Here is a 10822-nt window from a genome sequence, read left to right as displayed (position 1 = left end):
CCCTGCCGCCCACCTCCCTTCCCATCGCTCTTCTTGTTAACCCACCCTCCCAGCTCCCCTATTTATAGCTCTTCCCCTCTTACTATTTACAATAAAGAATGACCTCCCAGGATGAGACCTGGTGGCATAGTGCTTCCTATTTACCTCCCAGCAGACGACCTCACCCCCAGATCCAGAAGCTCCCTCTTCTGAATCACACAGAGGCAGTTCATGAGCAAGGCCACTTTAATAGGCGCGTGTCCATCTGGCGGTATGACATGAAGCTTGAGCACTGTGTTGAAACGGTAAGGCGTCACCACCGTGCCGCTCACAAAATACACTGTGACGCTGTATTTATTAAAAACAACAAAAGCATCAAACCCAATGCCTGGGAGAGATGCTCGTAGTAGGCTTCTCTATCCGGAGACTGGGCTCCCAGCCCATGCCATGAGCCCTTCACCCCTCTTTTGGACCCCTTACCCACAGTGGGTCTGCCAATGAGAAACTTGAGAGACATGAGTGAGGCCTCAGACAGCCAGCACGCTGGCTCATCTAACCCAGGCACACAGGCTCTGGGGCCCAGAGTCTTGACCTTCACGGTCCAGGGCTGGTCTATTCTTGACAGTTCTGTGGGGTATGCTTGATACCGGCCCATTCCTGTCAGCATGGGGAAAACAAGCGAATCTGCTTAAAGGAGAAGGTTTGATGTCCAGCACATAGCAGCAGACACATAGTGAGATGGCCCAGGAAATGCTCCGTCAGATCAACCTGAAGACATCCTGCTGCCCGGACTATAGCCAGGAGTGGAGAGCTGAGGTCCTGCCCACGCAGGTGGCAAATGCGTCTCTCCTCTAAGCTGCTGACTTCTTCCTTTGGCCTTTCCTCTTTCCTTCAGACAATCTGTGTAGCCCAAGCCAACTTCAAACTCACTGTGTAGCCAAGTATGACTTTTTAACTGCCTTCACCTTGCTGGGATTACAGGCGTGCCCCACCATAACCCAATTTATGCAGACCTGGAGATGAACTAGGGACTTTGTGTGTGCAAGTCAACCACTCTGCCAACTGAGCTAAATTCCCAGAATTTAAAGAAGGGAAGAAATGGTAAGGGGGAGGGAATGAAATGAGGGCAGGCGTGAGTCCTCTGAGCGCTGCTTCAGCACCTCAGGTCCCCGCCAGAGCTGCCTGACCTTAACCATCTTCCTCATACTTGACTCTCTCATGATTGTGGCTAAGGAGACGCCACCTTGAAAGGAAACTAGCCCTTTGCTGAGCCAGGTGAGCATCTTGGGGCCAGTCCAGCCTGATTCAATTAGGATGCGGCTCTGAAGGGCTTCCCTCTAGCACACCAGGACTGAAGCCTGTGAGACCTTCAGCAGCTATTTCTGCCACTTTCTTCCTCCCCTTCCAGCCGCGAGGAGGCAACTGGGGGTTGCCATGGAAACTGGCTCATCCTCCCACAGGAGGTTTGCCAGCTCTGATTTCCTGCAAAGATAAGAAGCAGGCAGCAGTGGGGGGTCACCCAAGCATGAAGATGGGTTTCCCTGGGGATGCCCAGACTCCTGCCAATCACACTGTCTATCCGGGAATCCCGAGGGTGCCTGGAGACCCAGGGGCCAGGGAAGCCTCCAGCCCTAGGTCTGCTCCAAGAGGTGAGCCCTGGAATGCACAGGCGCAGGGCCTTTTCTGTCTTTCCACCTAAAAGGACCGCATCACAGATGTGCCTGCGTCTCATAAGCTGCACCACGCTTGGGTGTTTCCGGCTGTCAGCTCTCCAATGCCAAACAGAAGTGTCCCACTGCCACCCCTAGAGCCCTAGAAAAGAAGTAAAAACTGCCCACCTGACATCTGTTTCTAGGAGGGAGAGGTGCATAGGCTGAGCTCTACTGGCAAGAGTTGTGTGACCCCAGGGAAGTCACTTAACCTCTCTGAGCTGGCTCTCTCATCTGGAAAGCTGGCATAAAACCATATCGTCTCCAAGATGCTGAGAGGAATGAAAATACAGCTCTGCTGCGCCTGTATGCCGGGTGCGGTGGCACACATTTTTATCCCAACACTTGGGAGGCAGAGGCAGGCGGATCTCAGTGAGTCCAAGACCAGCCTGGTCTACAGAGTGAGTTACAGGACAGTCAGGGCTACACAGAGAAACCCTGTTTCGACAACAACAACAACAACAACAACAACAAAGACACTTGGCAAACAAGACCTCACAGTAAGTGAGCATGTCTGCAGTTACAGGGAGGTTTGCAAGCCACAGCCCTTTCTATTAAAATAGACAAAGGAGAGTTTGCACCAGACTTTGTACAAAGGCTGGGGAGCTCAGAGTGGGGTGAGCAGCGTGGCCTGAGGACGAGCCACCTGGTTCCTATCACTTCATCCACCAGTGCCCTCAAGAGCCAGAACAGGGGTTCAGACTCCAATGCTTTCAGATCCAGAAGGAACTATGGGTGTTGATGCTGACTCGGCCAAAACCTTGCACTAGGAAGGTGAATGCTGGGGATCCCTGGCAGAGCTACTCTTGGGACTGTGACCCAGTGTGGCCAAGGCATGTGCAGTCCTGGCTGTCCTGGAACTCAGAGATCTGCGTGCCTCTGCCTCACAGCCACCATGCCTCGCTATGTTGATATTTTAAAGTACAAGCTGGCCAAAGCTGTTCTGCCGGCTTGTGCACATCGTAGCAGGGGCTTGTACGCTGAGGTGCAGGTATAGATTCCTTAGACTGGCTCTCCAGGTCACACTCCACCCCAGTCTTAGCATAAGGAAAGCCCTGCTACCTACTGCCCATGACTCAAGGACAGAGGACTTTATCCCTCAGAGTGCAGCCTGCATCTTCTCAGACATCCATGTGAACAGAGGGAGGGCCATGTCTCTTTAATAATCTAGGGACAGAACTTAAAACACACTGATGAATCTTCATGGATCCTCCCATGACCCATTTCTTGGACTACAATGGCTGCTGAAGGTAAGAAGGATGGCTGCCGGGAGTCAGGGACATGGTGGTGGGGACTGTGGGTACCACAGGACAGGAGGCACAGGTGAATCCAAGCCCAGACAACCTGATTTGGAAGCAAGTCTTCACAGTGGGATGTAGAATTTTCATTGGCTTTTCCTACTCTCCGTGACTTCTATGTCCCCCCCTCTGGACACATCATTCCAGGAGAGCAACAGGGAAGCAGTGATGAAGGCACAGGAAGTCAGGAGGCCCCAGGGGAGTGAGGTGTCTGCTGCACAGGTCACAGCCTGATACGGTAACGAATGGGCACATCCTCTTCTGGCTGCATCAGGCCAAAGCCGTATCTACTGAGGTCAAACTCAGGGACCTCTGTGTCCTCGCTGCCCAGCTCCAGGTCAAAGTGAGTCAGCAGGAGAACCACAAATCTGCAGGGAGAAAGAAAGGGGGCTTCAGACTGCATGCTGCTCGGGGCAGAGCTCGGGAAGGTGAGGACAGCTCAGAGCTGAGTGGGGCTGAGTGGCTGTGTCTGTGGCGGTCATTTCTCCATCATGTAAGAGCCAGAGTGTGGTTCCCCAGCTCTCCTGCCTGCGGCATCACATGTGTCTCTAATCCTACACCCACAGCACCTGGAGAGTCCTGAGTCCAGGTGCTCACGGTGACAAAACTGTCTCTTCCAGCCTCTGTGCAAGCCTGTACCCCCCTTTCCCTAAGCTTAGAACTCTTATAGTTAGCCCTGGTCTGTAAAATTAAAACCTACACCACTCCCTCAAGACTTCTTATATGTGATGCAACTGTCACCAAGGGCCACCTTTGCAAGGCGGCACTCTCTACCGCCACCTACTGGGGACGTATAAAGCTGTCATGGCTAGGATGCCATCATTGCCTCAATGACACGACAGGCTCTGCCTTATGACTCACTGTCGTCCATGTGATCCTAATTGTCCCATGCCTCATCACTGTCCCCCACCTCAATTCAGGGGCCTGAAACCACAGTGAGCACACAGCAAGGACTTTTTCCTCTCACCGAAAGAAGAGCAGGCAAGTGGATGAGCTGAGGGAAAGAGGCCCACAAGACTTAAGGGGAAGCGACCCTCACCAGGGTCCCGCTTGGGGCTTGGTTCTCCTGCGAGGTCAAAGGGAGTAAAGACAAGCTGGCTCTCCCAGCTCTGGAGGGAGAATTTCTCTGAGATAGGTTTTACTACCTGCGTCCCCAGTGGGTGGAGCTGTCACAGCTGCCATTGGCTGAGAGCTTCCTATCGGGATCACAATGACGGTGGTCACAACAAATTCACTCCTTTGTTGAGACGCCATGAGCCCGGTGCCATGCTAAACACCTAAAGCCCTCTTTTGTCTGCCTAAACCGGATGAAGCAGGAACTGCAAGGTTCTATCATAGTTATTGATTTGAATGAGACAATCTGTCCTGGTGTGATTGATACATTAGGGCGCAAATATGAGCAGAAAGCAAACCTCAATGGGCTCGCATGCTGTTTCATGTTTCAATGCAGAGCCTACAGTAGCCAAGCATACACGCATGAGCATCACCTGACTGCCCTGTTCATTAGACTTTGTGCCTTTTTAAAAAAAAGTTTTGTTTTTTATTACATGTGTGTATGGTCAGGGATGGATATGTGCACATGAATACAGTTTCCAAAGAGGCCAGAAGAGGGCATAGATCCCCTGGAGCAAGAGTTACAGGCAGTTGTGAGCTGTCCAACCAGAGTGTTGGGAACCAAACTCAGGTCCTGTACAGTAGCTGAATACCGAGCCAGCTCTCCACCTCTTGTGCAGTCTTTAAGCATGTGTAAAGCTGCATGGCCACCTAGCATTTGGCAATAATCTTCCTCGTGTGTCACTGATGACATTTTCAATGTGAGGCTTCAGATTCCCTTTGCCTACAACCTATGGTTTCATTTTTTGAGATTCACTCTGCTTTGTGATGCTGACGATGAAGCCTCAGGCCTCGTGTGTGCTAGGCAAGAGCCCCACACCGAGATCCAGCCTTGTTATTCTTAATTTTGAGATAAGAGCTCATGAAGTGGCCAAAGCAGGCTCTGACCTCACCATCCTCCTGCCTCAGCCTGCCCCATAGTTGGCATGATCAATCTGCATTCCCAAGCCCAATACCTGCTGTTTCTACTTCCTGATTATGCCTGACAAGGTGGTTTTGGGGCAGGCATAGTAAGCATCAGGGCAGAACCGACTCTGTCATTATTTCCACTTTACTGTTGAGAAAAGGGAGACCAAAAGGCTAATGTGACTTGCTGTCCCCTGGCATGGTGCCTGCATGCTAATCACATGACTAATACAGACACCGGCTAACATCTCTCAGAGCCTGGGATGAGTCAGGTGATGGAATGGGCACTTAGGCAGCTCCATTCCGACCCATTTTGGAGCTGTAATAAGCACCCACATTTTATAGCTGGGGAGACAGGCTCAGGTTACAGGAGCTAAATGGAACAATGGCAGAGAGCACAGCCCCTGGTCCAGGGAGTCTGTGATCCTGGAAACTGAGGCTCGGGGAATCCCAGGAGGAGAACATAGGAGCTTCTTTAATCTCTCAGGAGTTACAACAGCCAAGGGGGGGACCCTGAAGTTCAGCCAGGTTCTGCCACAGAGGTCTGAGCCTGCTTTGGCAGCCCCAGATGGACAGCCACGGCCAGCTGGACTCAGCAGCCAGTGTTTGGTGTTCCCATGACACCCTTAGAGGGAGAACCCTGCTGTCAGATCTGATCATTGCCTAAGAAATCAGAGATGTGACTTTTTTTTTCCTTCGAGAACTCTTCTGATTTTTAAAAGAGCCCACATTTTTAAAAACACAAACAGATTTGCGGACAGGAGTTGACTCTCTGCCAGTTTGGGATCTAATCCTATAACCATTAGCCTGAGGCCATCAGTCAAAGCCACAGAGGCATCAGGTGTCACCGCACCTTGGTTACCTCCTGGGCCACATCCAAGCCCTGCCCTGGTCATACCCCGCCAATGGGCCCCTTCCCTGCTGGGCCATGCACCGCTGCCCCGCCACCCCACCACCCCGCCACCCCCATGCTCTGCCACCCACTCACTGTTTGATGCTGTTGATGGCATAGTTCTTCCCCAGGCACTGATTGTGCCCTGCTCCCCATGGCATGTTGTAATTCTTCAGTCGTTTCCCGTCTTTGTAAAAATCTTTCTTCTCCGACCCATCGGGGTTCAAGAATCGGTTGTATTTAAATATCTGAAACAAGAAGGTGATGTCACCCGACATAATCCTGCACCAGGACGAAGGACTGGGGAGCTCGTGCAGACCTGTCACAGCTGAGCATGATGGGAAGTGACTGGACAGGGGCTGGCTTGAAGGACGGTAGAGATGACAATTCCCAGGCTGCAGAGGAAGCGAAGATCACAGCAGGCTGCCATGCCAGACCAGCTGATGACCCAGTCTCTCTCTCTCGTTTTCCCCACTCCCACAGTCCCTGAGATGTCCAGCTCTGCCCCTACTGACCTCAGGTTCTGTGTAGATTTCCGGGTCCTTTTGGGGACTCAGGAAAGGAAAGAGGAGGAGGCGGTCACCGCGTCGAAGAGAGAATTCCCTCCCATCTGCCATAGGCAAGGCAAGGTCTGCCATGACCTCGCGAGTGATGAAGGGGGCAGCCGTGAGCCGGAGGGTCTCATTTAGCACGCTGTCTGCAAGTGGGAGGCATGAAGGGTTAGCGAGCTGCCCTCTGGCCCGCTGGACAAACAGAGCAACGGGCAGAGGGTGCACCTTGCACACAGTCATACAACAAGGTGGGAAAAGCCAGGTGACAAAGTGTGCACTCCCTGAGAAACCTTGGATGTGAGGGGCCGTGGGAAAGTGGGAGTCACAGGGCTATCTGACACCTGTGGAGGGGAGTTTAGGGCCTCAGTGTCTGCTTCTACCTGCAGTGTGCATTCTCTTGTGGAAATAGTCCCCTGACTTTCGTCTAGGGACCATACCCGTTTTCAGAAGTTGTGCAGTTGTTCTACTACTACTACTACTACCATTAATACAGTGTTCTGTCTGCATATATTCCTGCTGGCCAGAAGAGGGCACCAGATCTCATTACAGATGGTTGTGAGCCACCATGTAGTTGCTGGGAATTGAACTCAGGACCTCTGGAAGAGCAGTCAGTGCTCTTAACCTCTGAGTCATCTCTCCAGCCCAATTGATCTACTCTTAGCTGGCGGGTTTGAGCTTTCATTGGCCAATTGGCCCACCTCTCTGAGCCCCGTGTTTGGTTCTGGGTGGGCATATAGCCCAAAAGGCAGATGAAAACATTCCTGGGATTTTAGATGGGAATGCTGGATGAGAGGCTCCGCCTCCAGCTGCTGGCAGCTGTCCAGCCTCCATAGACCAAGGGCACCCCAGTAGAAAATGGGGCTGAAGGGGGAGAGAGACATAGCAATGGCAACATTGTTCAAGCCCCTGGCTTCACCGGAGCCTGAAGCTAGAGACCCCAAGGCTCTCAGCTGCGTGACTCGGACTGAGCCTCTTTTCCATCATGGCTGTTCCTGGCTCTCTGCCACGTAACACCACAAATCTCTTGAGGCCAGGAGGAGCTTTGGGTAGTGATACTGGGCATGGAGGACACCGAGGGACCCTTGGAGGTACCCAGGTTAGCAGGCTTGACAATCCTACCTAGCACAGGCAGGCTGTCGAGAATCTTCTGTGGGAGGGTGCTCATCTCTGAAACAGGCTGCTCCGCTAGCCAGACAACACGCTTCAGCTCCTCGCGGACCGCCTCGAGGGCCTCAGGATTCTTGAGGAGGTAGAGAAGGAGCCAGAAGGCCGTGGGACCCATATTCCCCTGCAACAAGGAGAAGCCTGTCACTCACCAAAGTACCACGAGGGCTCCACAAGCTGAGCCATGGTGCAGCGCTCAGCATGCCCGGTTCCCACACTGGCCCATCACCAGTCACTTCAGCCCCAGACTGTGGCCAAAATATGCTTGGAGTTTTGTTTGGTTGAGACTGGTACCGACTTGAAGAGCACACATGCCAGCCTGACCGCAAGGGAAGCCCCCGGTCTGGGGTCCCCTAGGGAAGACTCCTTCAGCAGAACAAGTTACAAGGCAAGAACACTGAGAATGTCTGGGGGTGACTTCACTTGGGGCTTCCCATGTTCCTCGATACTTTGCGCAGAAGAATCAGAATACATATCTCCCTGCCCTTGAACTTGAGCTCAGCCATGGACTTGCTCTGACCAACAAGTAGTATAAAGTGGAATTAATGGATAGTAGATCTAAGCCCTGGCCTTCAGAGACCATGTTTGTGTCCCCTCCCTTTGACTGAGCCTTTGGATCCAGGATGAAAGGCACACAGGGCACAGCTACTTTGCCCCAGCTGGGCCAGTCTAGACCAGTCAGATCCACAGACCTGTGAGCTCACGTCTATCAGCACAGGCTGCCGGGTTTAACCAGCTGATAACAATAGCTATTCATAGTTTAGAAGACAAAATTTCCTTCCATGCTCCTTGCCTTACAGTTAACCTCCTGAAGGATGGGCAGAAGGGCAGTTAAAGGCCATTAGCTTCTTAACAAAAGTTCTTTGAAACCTTCCTAAAGAGAAACTAGGGAAATCAATGCCACGGTGTGCTCCAACCCACAGCAGACCTGCCTAAACCTCTTCACCCAGCTCCTCGGCACCTCCCAATGACACATAGATCCTGAGCAACCTGAAGCTGCAGGGAGGTTTTCTCTGTCCTAAATGCGGCTGTAGTCAGAGACCCAAGCAGCACTGTTAAACATCATCGCTCCCTATAAGGTCTTGCAAACATAACCGCACCGGGCAGAGGACACAAGTTGCAGCCCTAACACAGCACTCCCAAATCGGAAACAAGCTGACACCAGTGGGAAAGATGGCCTACCATGTGGTAAGTTGTTTAAAAAACAACAAACCAACAACAACAACAACAAAATCCCCATTGCTTTGGGTCTGAAAGACACACGGGAGCAGGCAGGCTGTAAGGTGTGGAGCAGGGCTTGTCCGAGCCACTGTGTGTGTCTGAAGAGGGGTCATGTGAGGGCACAGACCGTCTTTAGGAGACGCAGGACCCCTCCCTGAGGTCACCAGTGGGACAGAGGCTGGGGGCTGGGACGGTGAAGTAGCTGGTTGACTTTCTGTCTGTAGGGAGGGTCCACATGCAGGTGTGTTCACATGTGGGAGCCAGAGGGCAACCTCCGCTGCCGGTCCTCAGGTGCCGCCCACCTTGTTTTAAGACAGGCTGTCTCGGTAGGCTAGGCTAGCTAGTGAGCTTCAGGGACGTGGCTGTCGTCACCCCAGTGCTGTGACCACAGATGTCTGCCTTCACGCCTGGCTTATTTTTCTTTGTAACATGGGTTCTGGGAATGTCGCTTGGGTCTTTATGTTTGCAGGGCGAGCCTGTTACAAATGGAGTCATCTCCCCGCCATGTCCCCAGCCCCAGACAGATTTTCTTTGCATGCACGTATCTGTTCAACCTGCTTGAATTTCTTTTGCTGTTGTTTTGATTTTCTTTTATTTTTTGAACTTATACTATAATGACATCATTTTTTCCCTTCTCTTTCCTCCCTCAAACCTGCCTTCTTGTACACTCCTTGCTCTCTGATAAATCTATGGCCTTTTGTTTTTCAAGACAGGGTCTCACTACATAGCCCTGGCTAACTTAGAACTTGGTGTGTAGATCAGGCTGGCGTTAAACCCATAGATGCACCACCTCTACCCTCAGAGTGCTGGCATTAAAGGTGTGAATTCACACCTGGCGCCAGTTGAATTTCCTATTGGATGTACTGCTTCTAACAGATGTACTGTAGGATGTATTAACGGATATACCATGAAATCTGCACGGTTTCATGGTGGTCTGCCATGTTGTGAGGGTTGTCCACGTTAGGATGTGAAATCAAATAGAAAACTGGAGAGAGACAGATGCACGGCCTTAGCAACCTTCTGCCAACTGCACAGTGTGTGTGTGTGTGTGTGTGTGTGTGTATATACATGTATACCCTGGATTTCTCCCGTGGGGTCTAGCCTCGGTGAGCTTATGAAGGGCTTTCTGGTCTAACCTTATCTTGCGGTCAGGCTGAAGGCAGAGGCAGTAGGGAAACAGGAGGAGGATGTGGAAAGGAGGCTGGGCTGAGGGGGTGACGCCAATCAGTTTCCTATCACCAGGATCCTCAGGGTGGTGGTTGCCTGAGGCTGGAGCCAGCATGTGCCAGCTCCAGATGTCACCCCAACCCAGCCCAGCCTGGACCTTAGATCTCAGTCTTCAGGAGTTGCCTCCTCGCAGGCCTTGGGATGCTGGGTCGTGTGCTACCTCCCCCAGCAGTCTCCTCCTGGCCCTGGGGCCCCAGTTTCATCCAGCTTTGAGAGGATCCAGATGATGTCTGCAGCATGTTCAATGGGACGGTCGGCCCACAGGACAGCTCAGACTCACAGTCTCCGATCCGCAATAGCTGCCGCAGCTACGGTTCCTCCACCTCAGCAGATTCCTCGGGCTCCTCACCCTGCCTCTCAAACACTATTTGTACGGGTATCCCCCACCTCCTCAGCTCCCCGCCCCATGCTTCCTTGGCTGGCTCCCTGACTGTCCTACCCTTCCATCTGGAGAGCCCTTGGGTTGGGACCCCAGTGCGACGGCATCAGCTGCCATCTGTCCACCACTGGGTCCCACAGGTCCGTCTTGGGCCTACATCCTTACCCTGAGCATCTAGACCAGCCGCATCTCATGTGACCAAATCCTGAGCCTCTGCCTTGATTGCTGCCCCCACCATCTTCCCCGGCCATTAACAGTCCTTTCACCATCCTGGGCTCAGACCCAAATCCAACTGGATGCTTACTGATCCTGGCTTCCAGGGTTGCACCTACCATGGGGGACCTCAGAGCCCATCACTTCTCCCCTGCCCTCCACCCCACTTT

The 10822-nt window shown here is 52.5% G+C and overlaps 1 protein-coding gene across 2 annotated transcripts in view; it reads right to left on the bottom strand.

Moving 5' to 3' along the window:
* Positions 1-207: 207 nt before the first annotated feature.
* Positions 208-10822, bottom strand: part of Ptgis (prostaglandin I2 synthase) — a 37406-nt gene continuing 26791 nt past the window's right edge. For both annotated transcript variants that reach the window (XM_087910972.1, XM_087910970.1), the window contains exons 7-10: positions 7568-7736; positions 6413-6594; positions 5994-6145; positions 208-3354 (exon numbers count right to left, since the gene is read on the bottom strand). In XM_087910972.1, coding sequence (XP_087767098.1) covers positions 3210-3354; positions 5994-6145; positions 6413-6594; positions 7568-7736 — 648 coding nt within the window. In that variant the 3' untranslated portion in view covers positions 208-3209. The remainder of the gene's footprint in view (positions 3355-5993; positions 6146-6412; positions 6595-7567; positions 7737-10822) is intronic.

Source organism: Myodes glareolus, chromosome 10 (assembly GCF_982192425.1).
Source record: "Myodes glareolus chromosome 10, mMyoGla1.1, whole genome shotgun sequence".
In the NCBI taxonomy this organism is placed as follows: Eukaryota; Metazoa; Chordata; class Mammalia; order Rodentia; family Cricetidae; genus Myodes; species Myodes glareolus.
Note: the sequence above shows the minus strand (reverse complement) of the source record. Positions and strands in the feature narration are given on the sequence as shown.